Source organism: Neovison vison, chromosome 6, assembly GCF_020171115.1.
Source record: "Neovison vison isolate M4711 chromosome 6, ASM_NN_V1, whole genome shotgun sequence".
NCBI lineage: Eukaryota > Metazoa > Chordata > Mammalia > Carnivora > Mustelidae > Neogale > Neogale vison.
This window is the reverse complement of record NC_058096.1, coordinates 99538110-99558508: the sequence shown is the minus strand read 5'-3', so window position 1 is coordinate 99558508 and position 20399 is coordinate 99538110. Positions and strand designations below refer to the sequence as shown.

General features: G+C 36.7%; 1 protein-coding gene across 3 annotated transcripts in view; it reads right to left on the bottom strand.

Annotated features, from left to right (window-relative positions):
• The window catches only part of NAALADL2 (N-acetylated alpha-linked acidic dipeptidase like 2), a 1286203-nt gene that overhangs the window by 55225 nt on the left and 1210579 nt on the right, over positions 1–20399 (bottom strand). For all 3 annotated transcript variants that reach the window (XM_044251814.1, XM_044251815.1, XM_044251812.1), the window contains one exon: positions 10664–10757. In XM_044251814.1, the coding sequence (XP_044107749.1) occupies positions 10664–10757 (94 nt within the window). The remainder of the gene's footprint in view (positions 1–10663; positions 10758–20399) is intronic.

Genomic DNA, 20399 nt, shown 5'->3' with positions numbered 1-20399 from the left:
CCTAAACTGGCAGTCCTGAGAGCATGGCATTGATAAAAGCAAATGGAGAAATGAGGAGGCCATTTGGGACCTTTGGCTGGGGAAGTCTCAAGCAAAAGGGAAAGATCACAAAAGGACTCTTTCCAAGTGAAGTTCAAGGGTTTCCAGATCCTCAAACACCTGGTCTTTGTGAAAATGCAGATTCGCAGACGCGCTGAATCATCCAATCATAGAGCCCAGGAATATCGATGCTACCCAGATTTTTACCGACATTTTAAAGTTTAAGAAGCACTGTAGAGAACTGAGGAGCTAAGGAAAGATTATCTGGGTTAGAATGACAGCTGATGTATAGAATATGTCTTCATGGAATTACCAACCTCTAACTAAACATTTATTGTCTTTCCCCTTCATCTGATGGGGACTATTTCACATGTCACTTTCTTCAGAAGCCAGCACAATTCTGACACTCTATAATTGTTTACTAAATAAACAAAAGAGATTTAATAAAGTATTTGCAGAAAAAAAATCCAATAACCAAAGAAAACTGCGCAGACATAAGTGGTTTTCATGAGAACTATGAAGAGATTGCTACATTTATATGCTTTCTGTTCACTGACATCAACAATATGAATAAAATTAATTGTAGGAGTTCACAGACTTTGGCATTTTGATGTTTTCAAAGTACATTCTATATTCATTAATTATCTTGTTTGATATCATAACAAAACCTGAGGTTGAGAGAGAAGAAGTTTTTGCTCATTGAGGATATTAAGCACTCTGTTATTTAAACAGTTATAATGATAATGCCATTTTATGAAGTTATGGCTTATTTTAAATTGTGATGTTTCACTGAAGTTAATATATGGGGGCCTTATAGGAAATACCACTGTACAAGGAAAAAATAAGACAAAAAAAGCACATTTGAATTATACTGGAATAGAAAGACTGAACAACAGAAAAAAACAAGTTCGACATCTTAGAGTCTTCCACTTAAGAAAGAAAAATCTGTTCTGATCTAACATACACTACAGAATTGAAGACATTACTACTGAATCAAGTGAGACAAATTGTACCATTCTACTTTATTTAGCTTTAAATGAATTTATCTTTCATTGTGGTGAGGATGTAGAGAACTGACAGCGTTAAGAACTGTCTTGTTCCAGAAAGGATCCTGATAGTGAACACCTGCCATCTACACAATCCCCTAAGTATTACTTCCAGGGTATAAGCTTACAAATTGAAAAGAACCTTTACTTTCAATATTCTCTTAATCATTTGTATACATAACTGATGTTCCAAATATTCCTAATAGCATTTTAATGACAATTAGAACTTATTTGTCCATTTAAATAAGACCTAGAAACTAACATCACTGACTCTATGTAAGCTGTAATGCTAAATGATTTTTCCCCCATGATACTGAATCCCTGTTAGAATGTCAGCTCTCTGAAGGAAGAGATTGTTGTCTGTTTTGTTTACGGCCATTTCCTCAGACTAACACTATGCCTGGCATCTCACTGAATAATCTACTTTGATCAGAACATTATAGTAGCTGCAATATTTTTATCCTTATCTGCCTTGTCTATCTCCTTTCCCTGACTGAAAAGAACCCCACCAGGTCATTAAATATGTTTTATCTCTTTGTATCTCTAGATGCTAGCACAATATCTAAGACATAATAGTCATTTACTAAAAATTGTGTTGAGTAAATTTTGAATTATAAGATAATATTTTGAGATATTATACTAAATAATGCTTACAAAGTCACTTAGGGAAATGTTTGGCATATAATAAGGACAACTAATTTTGCTAAAATTCAATAATAATTGCAAAGGAAAAGAAAAGATAAGAAAAGAAGCTATTTTAGAGTAATGATAAGTCAAACTAAACTAAATTGAATTAAAATATGGCCTGCCAATAATCAATAAAAAGAATATATAAAACTTCATTTAAGTCACAGTGAATGTCAGAGAATGGAGGACTAATTGAGGCTCTTAACAGTTCAGGTTTAATAAGCAGTAAGTCCATTGACCAAAGAAAATGAACTGGGAGTTAGAGATTTCTCTCAGTGAGAGTTAATACAATTATCTTGAAGTTATATGCACACAGAGTCTAAAGACCCAGTTCTTGGTATCAAAAAACATGTAAGAGCTCCATCTACTTAATTACTATCAATGTAGTTTTGAATAGATTACTTAATATTATTGTCCTTTAACTTCCTTGGGGAAAAAGAATAGTCATTTCAATCTCTAAGAATAGAAATCACCATATAAATGGAAGTTCCTGTTATCAGAGTACACAAACTAAGTATAAATTACCACCAACTCATTTTTCAGACATGTAAAAATACTGTGACTAATGATTTTTTCTTAGAGATGTCACTTTTCACTTCTTCAAATCAGTGCTCCCACTTCCCCATTATTGTATCACACTCTTCCCTGTATACACTGTAATAAAGATTCCCAATTCTATTATGTGGTGAATATGAATCTGGAGCCATTTTTTCTTCCCAAGGACTGCATCTCGAACTTCTTAAGAACAAGGAAAGGGATGATATAAAAGTTAAGGAATTAAACAACCAGCCTTCAAAAATAATTGTCACCCTTCTGATGAAAAGCCAAAAATTAATAAGTTTAAAAAAATTTTTTAAGATTTTATTTATTTATTTGAGAGACAGAGATCACAAGTAGGCAGAGGCAGGCAGAGAGAGAGGAGGAAGCAGGCTCCCCGCCGAGCAGATATCCTGATGAGGGGCTCCATCCCAGGACCCTGGGATCATGACCTGAGCTGAAGGCAGAGGCTTTAACTCACTGAGCCATACAGGAGCCCATTAATAACTTTTTTATAGCATGGCAGAACATACTGATATGTGATAAATATTAAAAATCAACCTTAATATAATACAAAATAATTAAGACTGCCTAGTAAAATTATCTTGTTATTTAAGGGATAATTGAAATGGACTTCTAAATTTCAAACAGAAACAATGCATTTTTCCTTTGCCTCAAAGTAAAATACAAATGTATTTTCAGTAAATAACATATTGAGTCCTATTTTGTGTGGTGTTCTATAAATACTGGGAGGGAGGCAAAGGCAAAGATTAAATCTTCAACCTGAATAAATTCTTAATCTAGCTAGATATAATCCACAAATGGAGAATAAATAAGGATCAAATAAAATAAATGCTCATGAGAAAGACTAAAGAATTTATTGTGTATAAAAATATCTTAAGTAAATCCAGAGAAGAAGTGAAACTTGAAAGACAGATCATGGAATTGCCCAGAAATCGAGGGCATCTAAAATGGACCTCTTGAAGTTCTGAGACTCTTTCTACATTAAAGCAGTTAAGGATATTACATCTGTAAACAATAATATTAATTGCTACTAATTAATCCCTTAATCCTCCGCTTTTTAGAGGGTAAAGTTGCCTTTAACTTCAACCCTTCCATTTTTTTCATTGTGTTATACGAAGAACAGATCTGGATATTATAAGCAGTAGTAATATTAACTGAGAGGAGAGAAGGAGGGAGGGAGGGAGAGGAGGAGGAATTATGAGTCAATGGATAGTGAGATAGTATTCAGATTTAAGGAGGCCAGTTCAGAAGAGGCTCTAAAACATACTGAAGGAAACCTGTCCCTACTCCTGCCTTCTAGTGAGTCATCACATTGCAGCGTTGTCGCCTTCAAGTCATTTGGGAGGCAGTGTGGTGTAGTGGAAAGGGCAGGGGCTTTGGAATCTGATAGAGCTATCTCTATTCAATCCCTAAACCTACTGCTTAAATAGATACACCCAATGAAAACATAAACACACCCTACCTCACACCTCACTCACAGTTTCTTAATCTCTAAATTGCTCTTAACAATATCCAGTTCAGCTCATGTGGCAAGAGTAGGATTAAATGTCACAATGGACATGAGACACTTGGCACATTACCTAGGGCTTTGTGGGTGACCCTGAAAGTGCCATGGTGTCCTCAGAAAACTTCCTTTGGAGGACCATTGTTACAGAATCCCAAAACAATTTCCAATAGTAGATCAGAAGCTCAAAGGCACTTCATACATGTCCTATCCCTAAGGTCTCTAAGACATCTGGGTAAGACTAGTAACTACAGTTCTGTCTGCCCCCACTGAATCTGTATGTTCTTTTCTAACCTGCCAGGACCTGCCCAAACTACCTCTTCTCCCCAGGCACTCCTGAATCTTGGTGAGTTTCATTTTGGCATAAACCCATGTGTTTAAGTCTGGTCTACAACCTTCTAGACAAATGCATAACTGTCTGATTTTAAAGAATGGTTTTACTACTTACCATTGTGGCCTTTCTTCCAAGTTTTATCCTCCAAAAAGTTTTAAATTTCAGTTTATTTCCACTTTTCTATCTTTTTGTTCTATTTTGTGGCTGTATTTTTTTAAGACTCACTCAATTTCATCTTAAATTAAGAGTGAAATGTACTGGTCATACTCTAAAACTACATTTTTATATCAAACAAACATAGCTTTTTATTTTAATAGTATTTCACAGAACCTGTTCTTCTATGGATGAGCTTATCACAGTTTTAAAGGTGCTAACAATTGCAAAATCATAGCTTAGACTTCACTGATTTATAGTGACAAGGGAAAGTATGATTTATGTTTCACATAACACAGTGGTTAAAAGCAGAACAGAAGATTATTTGGGGGGAAAAATGTATGTTACTTAATGTCATTTTAAAAATATCTTGTGGCATCGCTAAAGAGAAAAAAAGAAATTGCCAATATGATTTCATCCAGGGGAAACAACAGTCCTTTATTATCCTACATTTTCTATTCTTCATGCTGGCTTCTTTAGTATGAATCACAATGAATCATCTCAGCTTGTTATTTAAAGAAGTTAAACAAATAAAATGCAGGTATAGAGAGAAATGTGGGAGCTAGTACACTGCTGATAAATAATCTAACACTGATTTTACAATACATTGATAAAAGGATATTATTTAAAAGTGCAATATACCAGAAGACAGTAGATAATTATGTCTTAACTGAATACAGTAGAAATCCCTCTTCCAAAGGCACCAAACTGGCATACTTAGAAGAATCAGGTCAGCCACTTCTTAAAAAGTATGCAAGGCATTCTGAAAATTTTCTCATATTCTAAATATTGCCCAAGGATCCAGCTAGCCAACACAGATGAAAATCTAGCATGAATTTGACCATATTGCATGGAATGAGTTCTCCCAACAGTGTCTGTCTGCCTGGTGCAGAAACTGATCTGGATATTGGCTGCTTTGGAAGAGTGAGCAAAACTTCCCTGGATGAATTAAATTCATGTGAGGTTTATTTTTTACCAGTTTATTTTTTACCTCCTGAGGCAGAAGGTTGGGGTTGTATATTTAATAACATGGGTGAGTTTAATTATGTTTTGGTTAAGCCAAGAAAATGAAAAAAAAATTGAATAAAATTAATCAGTATGAGGTCAAAGATACTTTATGCTCTATTATGAGCCAAGATTAAAAGTATCTTTTAAAAAAACACAACTTTAAAATTGTTGCCAGAGAGGCAATACTTACAGAAAAATGGATTGTGGTACTATTCTGTCATGGGCACAGGGTTTTACTCTTAAAATGCACTTAGGGGGGAAAAAAATTCACAATATAATAGACCATTACTATGATGGGAAAGGAGGAAAAGGGTAAGAAGTCATTACCATATTTCAATCAATGTAGTGACACATATAAAATGTAGATACCGAAAAGAAAACTTAAAACAAATCTGAATGAAGTACTCAGACACCTGAAGGAAATGATGATAAAGAAGCTGTAGGAATAGCAACAAATTGTGACACAGGACATAAAAGAAAAGAAAGTATAATTCTAATGAATACAAAAGGGATGACATGCTCTGCATAATAACTAAGGGACATTATTCAATAAAAAAATGAGTTCAAAAAGAAGTGGGAGGAAAGAAAAACTAGTTTCAGAAGACAAATTCTGATACTATAGTGACAACCAGAATTTGTTGCAGACTCAGCTGTCCCATCTCCTTGCTTGAACTAGATGTGGGATATCAATATATGAAGTACAAATTTTAATTAGTTATGTAGTCACAGTCCATACAAAAATATACTTGGTGGGGGGTGGCGCCTGGGTGGCTCAGTGGCTCAGTGGGTTAAAGTCTCTGCCTTCGCCTCAGGTCATGATCCCAGAGTCCTGGGATGGAGCCCCGCATCAAGCTCTGTGTTCAGCAGGGAGCCTGCTTCCTCCTCTCTGTCTGCCTGCTTCTCAGCCTACTTGGAATCTTTGTCTGTCAAATAAATAAATAATATCTTAAAATTTAAAAAAAAATACTGGGGATTGATACTAAACATATTTTTAGGAATTTGTACCCAGTGGATGGCCCATTTCTTATTGAAATTCTCTCAATTTGAGCAAGCAAGGTAAGCTACTTCTGAGAGAAAGCTTTTAAGTCCTGTTCACTCAAAATGGTAACTTCCAGATATGCCAGTTTGAGTCAAACTACTAGAAATCTAACATGATTTGGAATTTCCATGGGAACAAAAATTTTCTTTTATTGTTTAGATTTTAATTGGATGGATTTCGATTTTTTAGGGAGGACACAGGGCCAGGTACCTAATGTACCCACTCTTTACTATTTCCAGGGCAGTCCAAAGTTGGAGTTGGTGGTAATTAAAATCAAGATTGGAGATAGATGGGCTGAGGACTAGAATCACACAATTTATAAAGCACATACATAATTTTTCCATTTAGGACATCCATCATAAATTACTCAGAAAGAAAAAAAGCCATCAGATGGGTCTCAGTCACTTGTGATTGTGGAAAAGAACTGACACATATTGAAAATACGAAACTACAGATCTTAGAGGAACAGCACACTTGGCTCAGTCACATCATGACGATGAAATACTATCTTTCTTTCTACAATGAAGTGATTGACGCTAATGAATTATCAGCTAATAAAAAAAAAGAGAAAAAGTCAGATAAAGTCACCATTGTCGGTTTTTCAAAGAACAGGAGGAAATCCTGCCAACAACCATTTTACATTTAGTGAGACAATCAGAAGGTGGCAACAAGCCACACAGTTAGAACCTGTTTCCTGCTGAGTCTGGCTTGCACTAAATAAATGTGTACATAGCCAGATCAAATGAAAGTGACTTTTATTTTATTTGGTCATTTGTAGGTTTTACAATAATGGTAAATAACAGAATTCCAATTAAGAAAAAGAGCAGATATTAAACAGACAGCATCAGACTCACGAAGTCCCTTAGCTATTTTGAAGTGCTGTTTTAAATATTAAAAAGTGGATAAAGTGAGAAAGAGTAAATTTAGTCAGGTTGTTAAATGCTCAGTCCTTAGTCGGCTTCCACGTTCAAGGGTGTGGTGCTACTTCCTTTATTCTTGGCACCTGTCTCTGCTGCCTGCACACTGGCACCAGTGCCCTGCGTGTGCATTTTTTGGACATACTTTTATTTGCAAAAAGTACCCCTGAAGCATATCAGTTATCTTATCAGTCACTATTTACATTATATCTCCATGTACCACATATAAATATTCATTCTCTAACTATTATGTGTTTGGCATTGACCAAATATTAAGAGCCCAAGGTCACTCAGTCAAAATGAGCTTTCAAGACTGTACAATAAATCAACTCAAACAAATTATTCACTGGTAAATTATCCTTCTTTCTGGTGGTTGTGAGAACAGTAGAGAATGGTCTGCTGCTACCGTAAACTAGAGTAATAAATAAACAAGATGGCCCGTTGTCAAGAGGTAAAAATTACACCGTTGAAAATGCAATTGGGTTTCAGAGACCTTCATACGTAAACTCTTTGCAGTAGGGAGAAACAGTATTTTATAGTCCAGCCTTGAAGGTCACTTTTTTATTTTTTAAGCTGTGATTGAGAACTCAAGACTAATCACTGCTAGCTGTCATAACAAAATAAGAAAATATATCAACAATTAAAGCTTGTATTAAGCAGTAAAATTAGATGTTTCATTTAACATGGTACAGGAACTCTGCTTAGCTAATGAAATTATCTCACACTGTAGCTAAAATGAAACTAAAATATTTATTTAATTGTTATAAATTGTGTCCATTATTCACACATTATAGCATATTATTCTATTTTAGTAATAGGGTAATAACCAGAGTACGCAAAATGGAACAGGTCCATCAAATTTCCTATAATTTAGCAGATATTTGAATGATGTTTTACCTTGATATACAGTAAATAACTTTGAATCATGATGATTAAAACACAAAAATGTATATAGCTTAAAGGTAATGAATCATGTCACTTTGAACAAACATTTACACTCAAGTCACAGTAAAAATATTTTTTTTTTTGCTTGTATATTGATGTTTTTGTTACATTTTTCTTTTGCTTTGTTTTATGTTTCTAGTACAGGCACATCTTAAGTCTGCCCACATCTTTCTGAATGAAAGTAGAGGGAGACCCGAGGAGTCTCACATCAGAAGAAACAAAACTCATACAAAACCGACAACCAAAGGAAAAGTTCTTTACGTAGAGTGGAAGCAGCCCAATATAACAGCAAGAAGCCAAAATGCTCCTGGCTCACCCAACTAAGAAACTTGATTTTAGAGAGAGGTTCATCTAGCTTTAGTAGCATCAGCCCACAGTGGAAATCTTTGTAGAATGACTGTAGTTTGGTTATTTTTTCCCCCTTGTACTAACACACTTTTAGATATAACTATTAAAGAAAGAATTATTAACCTGGCTTATTTTCATGATATTTTTTGTACCTTCTTCCTTTAACTAAAATCTGACTTTCCCCCAAGGATACTGCATCCAAGACAGCCCTCTCAAGTGGTGGTTCCTTCTCCCAGGCACTTTGTAGCCCTTTCCCTAGAAGAACACTAGGAGGGTCCTCTGCATTACTATGCATTCTTTGAAGATTTTGCTCCTGGTTTTGTAACTCCTTCTTATAATAATTACTCCTGTTTTAATTCTTGGCAATTTCCAAATGCACATATTCTAGACTCTTTTTTTCCTTAGCCTCTTTTCCTCCTATCCCACTGCCACGGTCATGTCCTTACCTGAACAATGTCATTACCGATGTCTTCACTCTTTGTATGATCACATTTTAAACAATCCCATTTTCTGGCCACCAGCAAAAGAGTCTTTCTAGCTCACTCACTCCCAATTCTTTGATCACACCAGGAAGTAGCATCTGTCAATCCTCCTCCCTTTCTGTTTCCCCTCATTGCCTTCATTTCCTCACTTTATTCCATGCCCAATTTAGATACTATGGTCCACTCCCATGGGTGCTCCTTTGCACATACTCCCAGTTATATCTTATCTAATTCATTGTCCCTCTCCCATTAGAGCTATTGCCTGATTAAATACAACTCTGTCAGTTCTGTATTTGAAATCCTCCTGAAGGCTGAATAATTGTATTGAATTATCTCATTAAAATACAGGTATTTCTTCTGAGCTCTAATGCTGCCCAAAATATAGGCATACCTCATTTCATTGCACTTTGCTTTATGGAGTTTCACAGAAACTCATATTTTACATTTTTTTTACAAATTGAAGGTTCGTGGAAACCTTGCATCAAGCAAGTCTATGATAGAAGCTTGACAAAAGTGGAAAAAGAAAGGAAACTGTATAGAGACCAACTTCAATATACCAAAAACAGAGCAATCTGAGGCCACTTCATATGGGAACAAATAACCCTAAACAGCTCATTTCCTTTCGGGGTTATGGTTTATAGCCAATATAATAAGAATCATTGGGAGGGGGGAGTTGTGTTATAGTATTCTCCAGGTTAAGAAGCAATCCTGATAGACAAGATTTAAAAAAGAAAAAAAAAAGTATTAAACTTACAGATACCGGAAATATTTGGCTGTTAAGAATAATTCATCCCCCCCCCAAAAAAGAATGAATGACCATTTTCTAAGAATTACTGCTTAAGGATTATAGTTAAAATATTGACTTTTGTATTGAGAAGTATATGTCTACAAATCACACACTAAATATCTGACTATAAGATGTGTGACTCAAAGAGGTGGGTACATTTTTTAATTACAATATTGCCCTTAGTATTTGGTTAATGAAGACAAATTACAAGCTTAGTTGAAAGCTTTGTATGTAGATAAAAGGGAAATGAAGGTAGCGATTAGGGTGGTATTAGAATTCTGCAGAAAGAGCTGTATTCAAACATGAAGGGATTGAAATAGAAACTATGGAAATAATTCTCTTCTTGTCACCCTTAATCTAGGGTGGACCAACACTTCAGTGATCTGGCATCTACCTCAGAAATCAATCCCAAAGGAGAAACTTCTGGGTCAATCTTATTTGAACAGACTGAATGTTAGCTACAAACTCACTTACCTGCTTCCTTCTTTATTTATTTGGAAAAACATCTGATCTATATTTTTTCCATGTGGAACTTATAAATGATAATAGAAGTTTGAAATTATAAATCTCTCTGACAAAGGGAAGTAGATGAAACATCCTTTATAATCTTGTGCTCACACATAAATACACCTTTTTTCTATTGACATGGCAGTCAGATTTCTTCTAAGCCCTTCTCATGATAATCCTCTCCAGGCAGGGAGGCCTGTGTTGTCATAGTTAATAAGATAGCATATGATTTTATCCATTGCTCATTAAAAATTAGTTGAACAATCTTTCATTTGCTAAAATTACTATAATTCAAAGAAAAATTACCTTTAAGGCTGTTTTGAACTTCTAAAGCTACATCGAGAGCATTAAAGGGCAGAACTGGTTCATTGGCAATTTGCAAAATCACTTCTCCTGAGAGCTGAAAGAAAAAAACACAAAAGATGCTAGTATTCAGTATTAAGGGTTTCTGATTTTTTTTTCCTTTTTTTAAAATACATTCTTATGTAACCACAGCAGCAAAAACACAGAGGGTAAAATATACATTTATAAGGTATCTTTGCCTTTTAATTTTTTCCCTTTTTTTTTTCCCCAAGACTTTATCTGTTTGACAGAGAGAGAGAGAGAGAGAGAGAATGAGAGAAAGAAAGCACAAGCAGGGGGAGCAGCAGGCAGAGAGAGAGGGAGAAGCAGGTTCCTGCCAACAGGCTCCTATCTCAGGACCTTAGGATCATGACCTGAGCCGAAACCAGATGCTTAACTAACTGAGCCACCCAGATCCCCTCTTTCCACTTTTTAAAAAAGATTTTTAATTTTTATTTGTTTGAGAGACAGAGAAAGAGACAGCAGGGAAGAGGCAGAGGGAGAAGAGGAAGCAGACTCCCCACTGAGCAGGACCCTAGGATCATGACTGGAGCCGAACGCAGACCCTTAACCTATTTTTTTTTTTTTTTTAGATTTTTATTTTTATTTATTTGACAGAGAGAGATCACAAGTAGGCAGAGAGGCAGGCAGAGAGAGAGGAAGGGAAGCAGGCTCCCTGCTGAGCAGAGAGCCCTATGTGGGACTCCATCCCAGGACCCTGAGATCATGACCTGAGCCGAAGGCAGCGGCTTAATCCACTGAGTCACCCAGGCGCCCAGACCTTTAACCTATTAAACCATCTAGGTACCCCTAGTTTTACTTTTCTATAAAGAAAAAAAAAAAATCAGTGCATTTTTCATGTTTCAAAATAGTATAAAGGAATATAACATTTTCTTCTTTTTTTAGCTAAAATATTAAGAAACAGCACCCTAGTTGAAGAAGTTATAATATTTAAACTTTAAAACAATTCTTTATACAGCAGTTCAGAATGTCACACAATTAAAAAAAAAAAAAAACACACACACAGTAGAGAGAAGTAAATGAAAATCAATATCTGGTTAGGGGATTAAAGTAATACCCCCAGACAAAATTAATGATCAATTTATTTCATTTAAAATATAATTTAGTCTGAATGAACAGATGGTTACCAGATGGTGGGCAAGGGGATGGGTGAAATAGGTGATGGGGATTAAGGAATGCACTTCTAATGATGAACACTGGGTGTTGTATGTTAGTACTGAATCACTAAATGGTACGCCTGAAACTAATATTATACTGTATTAACTAACTGGAAATTTTTTTTAATTTTTATTTTTTTAAAGATTTGATTTATTCACTTCAGGCAGAGAGAGCACAGAGGGACAGTGAGAGGGAGAAGCAGACTCTCTGGCTGAGCAGAAAGCCTGATATGGGGCTCCATCCCAGCACCCTGAGATCATGACCTGAGCCAAAGGCAGAAGCTTCACCAGCTGAACCATCCAGGCATCCCATAACAAACTGGAATTTAAAGAAAACTTAAGAAAAATAAATGAACTGTTGTTTTGATTAGGAACTAGAGAAAAAGTAAAATAGAATAGAATTTAGTCTGAAAAATTCCATTAAAATTTTAGTTACTATTTTCCTTAATGCTTTACTCTATTTTTAATTACTTTTCCAAAATCTATCAAAACTAGTATCATTTGTATGTCTTTGAGATCTATGTTTAAATTAAAGTTAAACAAACTTTAATGACATCCTCAAAACTTATACGTAGGATTTTCATATATGCATATCACCCCCCACCATGCTCCAAAACTGTCTGAAAACCAACATATGCACCACAGCTGAACCAGCAAATGCTTTAAAGACTGAACAGATCATATGTATTCATATACATCTCAAAGGAACTTAGCGCTGGCGGCAAAAGCACTGTTATTCTCCCTCTTTTTCAACTGATATTTGATATTTACCTTGGTGTAACAAATGTCCCTACATCTCTAATAACCCTGAAGCTGGCACAGAGAGGAATGTGATTATGTTGATGTTATTAATGTACTATGAAATGTTGTTAGTAAATGAAAATATTGTCTTGTGAAACTACACTGGGGAATTAGCACACTAACTTGAGGCATTATAAGACACGTAGAAGATACAACTTACAAGGAAAAAATGATGTTAAATATTCAAATCTACATATTCAACAAGGGTCAAATTCCACTTACTATTTAAAAGTTTTAATTCCCAGGTGTTTGCACAATTTAAGTCATGATAAAAATACAGTTCAATTCGACCTTCTTGTAAATGCTTGAAAAAAAAATACAACTTTTAGAAAGAAAGAGGGAGAAGAAACAGTTTTGGTGTCCCTCTATTTCTTTGAGATATTTTTTCCCAAAAGTAATAACCACATTTTCCTCGATGCCCATGTTTATTTGCAGAGTATTATCTCCAGAATAGTGATCACAAAAATCCTGGGAAACTGCCTACCCTGATTATGCTGTTTTTCAGGGGGAAAACCTTATCTGCAATAGGTTGATATGAATTCTGTCTCTATTCCACCTTACTACATCCAAATCATGTAAGAAATGCCGATATTTGGAAATAAATTATTTGTAAAAAGAAATTTTTAAAGAAGATTAAGAAACATTATGGTTTCTTTTTTCAATTTGCACTGGATAATGGAAACTACAGAACAGACATGTTTTGTTTATAGTTTTGGAGTCTGGAAACCACACATTATAAAGGATTAAAATGAAAGAATGGGGAGGGAGGAGAAAGGCAACTTCACTGTGTGCTGCTGAAGAAAGTTGTTTTTTTGTTTTAAGAGTCATTTGGCAGCTCAGACAACTGGAATATAAGCCAGCCACCTTGCTATTTCTTTCAAAAAGAACGTGACAACAAATACTGGGATTTCTAAGGCACCTGGCTCGTGATAGAATGCTTAGACTAAATTGGCTTTACTTGCAGTTTCCTGAGCAAGAGGGAGATTTGCATAGGTCTTGCCATGAAGTAGGAAAGATGACCTATACCCACACTCTTCTCATCCACTCTGAATTCACTTATTCAGGCAAGCCAAAGCAATCATCCCTTTATTTATATAGAGCTCCACTCTTTTCAAAGTGCTTTACACTTAAACATCTTATCTTGACAAACCTAGAGGTAGTTAGTGGGGGAATTAATTCTATGTTAAAAACATAGGCTTAAGTGTAAGACTTACTGGGTTCCAGTCCAAGATGATAATATAGAAGGATCCTGACCTTACCTTGTCCCATGGACACACTGCATCTAGAGCTACACACAGGACAATTCCCTCTGAAGAAAAAAAAATCTAATTGAACGATTCCTACACATCAGATAAATAAAAAAAGCCCCACTTTGAAATGTGTAAGAAAGACTGAGACACACCATGACTATAAACACTACCATATCACAGCAAAATACAATTGGGAGAAAACTACCAAGTTCCATTTTCTCCCTGAGGAGAGAAGCGTTTGCATCCAACATGGAGTGCTCTGCCTTTTAAGACTTCCGCCTGAGGGGCAGGCCCCCAAACACCTAGCCCCAAAAGCCAATGAGACTTGTGCCCACAAGACCTACAACACTATAGCAAACAAAGAAACAGCTCTTAAGGGGCTTGTGAGGACTTGTTGTGAGTCCCCTGGGCTCAGTGAAGAGGTAGCAGCAAAAAATGTTTTCCCCTGAAATAGGTCAGTTTACATATCTTAAAAGCTACAGGGGACGACTGGGTGGCTCAGTTGGTTGGACGACTGCCTTCGGCTCAGGTCATGATCCTGGAGTCCGGGGATTGAGTCCCGCATCGGGCTCCCAGCTCCATGGGGAGTCTGCGTCTCCCTCTGACCTTCTCCTTGCTCATGCTCTCTCTCACTGTCTCTCTCTCAAATAAATAAATAAAATCTTAAAAAAAAAAAAAAAAAAAAAAAAAAGCTACAGCCTGAGAGTCAGGCTTCTAATTTAACACACATCTAGGGGTCAACTGCAATTCTTTCTGGAGACTGAGGAGGCTGGCAGGTGTCATCTTCACCATCTTCATATTCTCTCTCTGCCCTGCTCCAGGTCACCAGTGTCTCCTGAAAAGGAGATTGCACCCCTGTCTGGTACCCAGGTTTTGTAGCTGCTACCCAGAAGATGCACACCTCGATTGCCTGACTCTGGTGGCCAGTAGGGCCTGAATTCTTGAGTTTGAATTCCTGGAAGACTATAGTAAACAAAAACAAAAACAAAAAACACTTCTTAATCAGCTATCCCTGCAGGGCTCAGTGCAAAATGCAAGAGAGAAATGCCAATCTCCCAGTCTTTCCCTGAAAGAGGTCTATTTGCATACTTTATAACTGTTGCCTGAGGGTTAGGCGCCTCATACAACATGCATCTCCCCAGAGAACAGAGAAGCCAATAGACATGATCTTAGCAGTCTCCCTGTAGCCTGCTCCAAACCACCAATATCATCCTGGAAGGAGTTTATATACATATTCGGCACCCCAGTTTTTGCAGCTGCCACCCAAGGGACACACCTCTTGATATCCTGGCTATGCAGGCAAGTGGAGCTTGAATGCACGAGTTTTGAAGGACCTTAGCAAGCAAAGAAATGCTTCCTAATTGGCTATGCCTCTAGGGTTCAGCATTTAGGAAGCCAATAGAAGGGGTGTCTGAGTGGCTCAGTTGGTTAAACATCTGCCTTCGGTTCATGTGAGTATCCCAGGGTCCTGGGATGGAGCTCCGTATGGGGCTGTAGGGAGCCTGCTTCTCCTTCTTCCTCCATAGCTCCCCCTTCTTGTGCTCTCTCTTTCTCTCTCAAATAAATAAACAAAGTCTTAAAAAAAAAAAAAAGAAAGAAAGAAAGAAAGAAAAAGAAGACAACAGAAATGCCTTTTTCTTAGTCTTTCTCTGAGAGAGGTTTATTTGCATACTTCAAAAGCTTCTGCCTGAGAATGTTGTTTCCAATCAGCTTGCATCTAGTTGCTGACGGAAATTCTCCCCTTTGCGACACCAACAGGTCTTGGCACACACTCAACTACTGTAAGCCAAATCACAAAGGTTTTAGAGGAAACCAAGAGCTAGAGCCAGGCTGAATAATACAGTTTGTCTCCTATACAAGATAATTCCATCAATAATACAGTTTGTCTCCTATACAAGACAATTCCATCAAGAATGGTAGTTTTTATGTAATGCACAGAAACCAACACAGACAGTGAGGTAAAATGAAGAAAATAGAGAAATATGTTCCAAACAAAAGAATAAGATAAAACTCCAGAAACAGCCCTTAATGAAATGGAGATAAGTGATTTACTTGATAAAGAGTTCAAAGTAATGAGTTTGCTCACCAGTAAGAACAATGCACAAGCAATGTGAGAATTTCAATAAAGATAAAATATTTAAAGAGTATCAAACAAATCATAGAACTGAAGAATACAATAACTAACTGGAAAATCCAGTAGATGATTTCAATAGTCGACTAGATCAAGCAGAAGAAAAGATCAGCAAACTCAAAAATATGACTTGATCTAATCAGAAGAACAAGTAGAAAAGAAAAAAAACAATAAAAAAGAGAGAAGGCAGCTTAAGAGACATGTGGGATACCATCAAACAGATCAATATTCATATTCTAGAGGTCCCAGAAGGAAAAAAGAAAGAGAAAAGGACAGAAAACTTTAAAAACATCTTTTTAAAAATTTTCTTTTTTAATTTTTATTTGAATATAGACAACACACTGTGTTACATTAGTCTCAGGTGTACAACATAATTATTGCACAACTCTGTACCTTATTGTTCACCACAAGTATAGCTACCATCTGACACCATAAAATGCTAATATAATATCATTGATTATATTCCCTGTGCTATACCTTCTAATTCCCATAACTTATTCTCTGCCTGTATCTCCCACTCTAATTCATCTATTATGTCCATTCCCCTAACCTCCTTCCCTCTGGCAACCATTAGTTTTTTCTCTGAATTAGAAGTATGATGCTTTTTGTTTCCTTTTTCATTTGTTTTATTTCTTAGATTCCACATACAAGTGAAATCATAAGTTTTAAAAATTGAAAGAAATAATGGGTAGGACACCTGGGTGGCTCAGTCAGTTAAACATCCAACTCTTGATTTTGGCTCAGGTCCTGAACTCGGGGTCATGAGACTGAACTCCAGATTGCCCCAGATCAGGCTCCTGGCTCAATAGGGAGTCTCCTTGAGATTCCCATTCTCCCTCTGCCCCTCCCCCCAACTCACATTTTTGTGTGTGTACACTCTCTCTTTCTAAAATAAATAAATCTTAAAAAAAGAGAGAAATAATGGCTAAAAACTTCCCTAACTTGTAAGATCCAAATAACATAAATCCAAAAAGAACCACACCAAAATGCATTATAATTAAATTGACAAAGTTACAAACAAAGAGAGAATGTTAAAAGAAGCAAAATTAAAAACAACTTGTTCTATACAGGAGAAATTCCATAAGACTAACAGTAGATTTTTCTAGAGTAACTTTTCAGTCCAGGAGAGACTGGGATAATATATACAAAGTGCTAAAAGAAAAAGAAAAAAAGCCAACCAAGAATATTCTGCCCAGCAAAATTGTCCTTCATCATTGAAGGAGAGATACAGAGTTTTTCAGACAAGCAAAAGCTGAAGAAATTCACCCCTACTAGACCAGTCTTACAAGAAGTGTTAAAAGGAACTCTTTGATCTGAAACAAAAGGATGATAACGGGAAAACATGAAAGGATAAATTTCATCAATAAGGACAAATAGATAAATACAGAATAGTCTAATTTTTAATGGTGGTGGATAAATCACAGAAACCAAGTATGAACTAAAAGACAAAAATATTAAAAATAGCTACCATAATCGATATAAGTTAATGATGTAAATTGTGGCATCAAAAACATAACATGTGGTGGGAGTATGAAAGTAAAAGTATCAAGTTATAGTGTGCATTTGAATTTAAGTTGTTATCAGCTTAAAACAGACTATTGTAAATATAAGATGCTTTATATAAGTCTTATGGTAACAACAAAGGAAAAACCTATAATAGATACACAAAAATGAAGATAGCAGTTGAAGTATACCACTAGAGAAAATAATTAAGTCACAAAGGAAGAGAGCAAGAGAAGAAGAAACAAAAGAATTCTAAAACAGCCAGAAAACAATTAACAAATGGCAATAGTAAGTCTATGCCTGGGGTGCCTGGGTAGCTCAGTCATTAAGTGGTTCCACTCAGGTCATGATCCCAGGATCCTGGGATCAAGTCCTGCCTCAGGCTCTTGCTCAGCAGAGAGCCTCCTTCTCCCTCTCCCACTCCCCTGCTTGTGTTCCCTCTCTTTCTGTGTCTCTCTCTGTCAAATAAATAAATAAAATCTTTAAAAAAAATAGTAAGTCTATGCCTGTCAATAATTACTTTAAATGTCAGTGGACTAAATTTTCCAATGAAAAGACATAGAGTGGCTGAATGGGTAAAAACACGAGGCCCAGCTGTATACCATCCACAAGACACTCACTGAAGCTTTAGGGACACACCCAGACTGAATGTGAATGGAGGGGGAAATAGTAAGTTCCACACGAACATGAAAGAAAACAGGGGCAGCTTAATTTATATAAGATTGAGACAGGAATAGGAGAGAAAGAAGGTCATGATACAATGCTAAGGAGAAACCAACAAAAAGATATAAAATTTGTAAATATTTATGCACTCAACATAGGAGCATCTAAATACATAAAGTAAATATTAACAGACCCAAAGAAAGAAAAGAGAGATACAATAATAGCAGGGGACTTTAATATCCCTTTCAACATTGGTTATATCATCCAAGCAGAAAATCCATAAGGAAACATTGGACTTAAACTAGATGTTTGACCTGGTGGATCTCACAGACATTTAGAGAACATTCCGTCCAACAGCAGTCGAACACACATTCTTCTTGAGCACACATGAAACATTCTCCAAGATAGACCAGGTGTTAGACCACCAAAAAAATTATAAGATAAAAAAGAAGATAAAAATCATACCAGTGTCTTTTCTGATCGATGGTATGAAACTAGAAATCAATGGCAAGGTGAAAACTAAAATTCACAAATATGTCAAGATTTAAGGTGGCAAAGTATCTCATTGGCTTAGGCAGCTGAGGTGCATGATGTCGACAATTGCATGATCCTTGACAGCAAGAGCTGTGTGGCACCCTGACTGGCTGGAATGGCTGTTGGGCTTCTCAGAGGAAAGGGAACGGGGCATGGTGGCAGTGGTGGCCAGAGCTGGCTGTGTTGCTGGCTACAGGTGCCATCATGACAGGGGCCAACTGTGGGTGCACACACACTGGCCAAAGCCCTGGCCAGCAGCAGGGGCTGGGGCCAACTGTGGGTGCATACGTAGCTGCAGGACATGGGCAATCCGCGGATACCCAGGTGGCTGCAGAGGCTTATTGCAGGCCCAGGCACTTTGGAGGGTCTGGTAAGCAGAGTCAGTGCCAGCAGCAGCAGGTGTGCCCTCCAGGGGCTATTTGCAAGTGCCGCCAGCAGTGTAGATCCGTGACAGGGGTCAGGACTGGCTTCAGGCACACACAGCAGTGGGGGTTTGGCTGTCAGTGTGCACTCACGTGGCCACAGAAGCTAGCCAGAGGTGCACACACACTAAAGGCCAGTTACAGAAACTGGAACAAGTTTTGTGCACGTGCAGGTCTTCACAGGGACTACTTGCTGGTACGCGGAGGTGCAGGCCGGTGACAGGAGTCAGGGCCAGGTCCTTTGTGTAACTCCAAATGGTAACTCATCTGGTCAGTCATTCTGCTCTCTTTGTGCCTCCAAGGAGAACCCTTTCTGGCTAGGGTGTTGCTTCTTGGCACTGAGTAGTGCAGACCTAGGGGACTGAATAATGCAGGCAAAAGGAAGCCGCTCTTCCTACCCCTTTTGTGTGGTTATTCTCAGGTTATTTTGCTTTGCTATTTTGCTGAAACTTCTTAGGTGGACCCTTGAGATCTCCCAAAGCTATTTTCATTCTTGGACAGCTGTCTAATTGTTCTTTGTGGGAAGATGGAGGCCAGCATCTTCTGCCCTGCCATCTTGGTGACGTCACACCCCAAGCTATCTGAAACTCCATTATAATAACTTTACAAGCACACAATCTGCCTTAAAACCTTGTGTCCTTTCTCCACAGTTCCCAGACCATGCTACCCCCAAGCCCAGGATAAAGGAAGAATGCATTAGAACAACAATAATGACAACAAAATAATTTTGTAGAAAAGTGTTCAAAAAATAAAAGGATTATTATATCGAAAAAATTAATTAACAAACCTACACTGCAAAGGCTTTCTTTCCTCTCTCACTAGGTAATATTGATATTTCTGGAGTTATTGGTTTCATTGGTATTAGGCAAGATTATATTATTGAAAGATAATAATCACTGGTATAATCTTCTTCTAGATTTTAAGGGTAATAAAGGCAAATTATATTTTGCCACATAAAAGTTTTTTCTTTCTTTAACCTAAAATAATTTTAGTTGTATTTAAAGGTTTAGAAGACTGTGTTTAGAAATTTAACAACGGAAAATATACATAAAAACACACACATATAATTTTTGGTTAAACTTTGTAATAGTATGTTGTTTTATTACTGTGCAGGGAGGTATTTTTATATTCTTTGATTTTGCCAAAAATCTTCCCCTTACCTGTCTAGATGGAGAAAAAGATATTTACAAAACTATGACTATCTGCAGTGGGAACGCT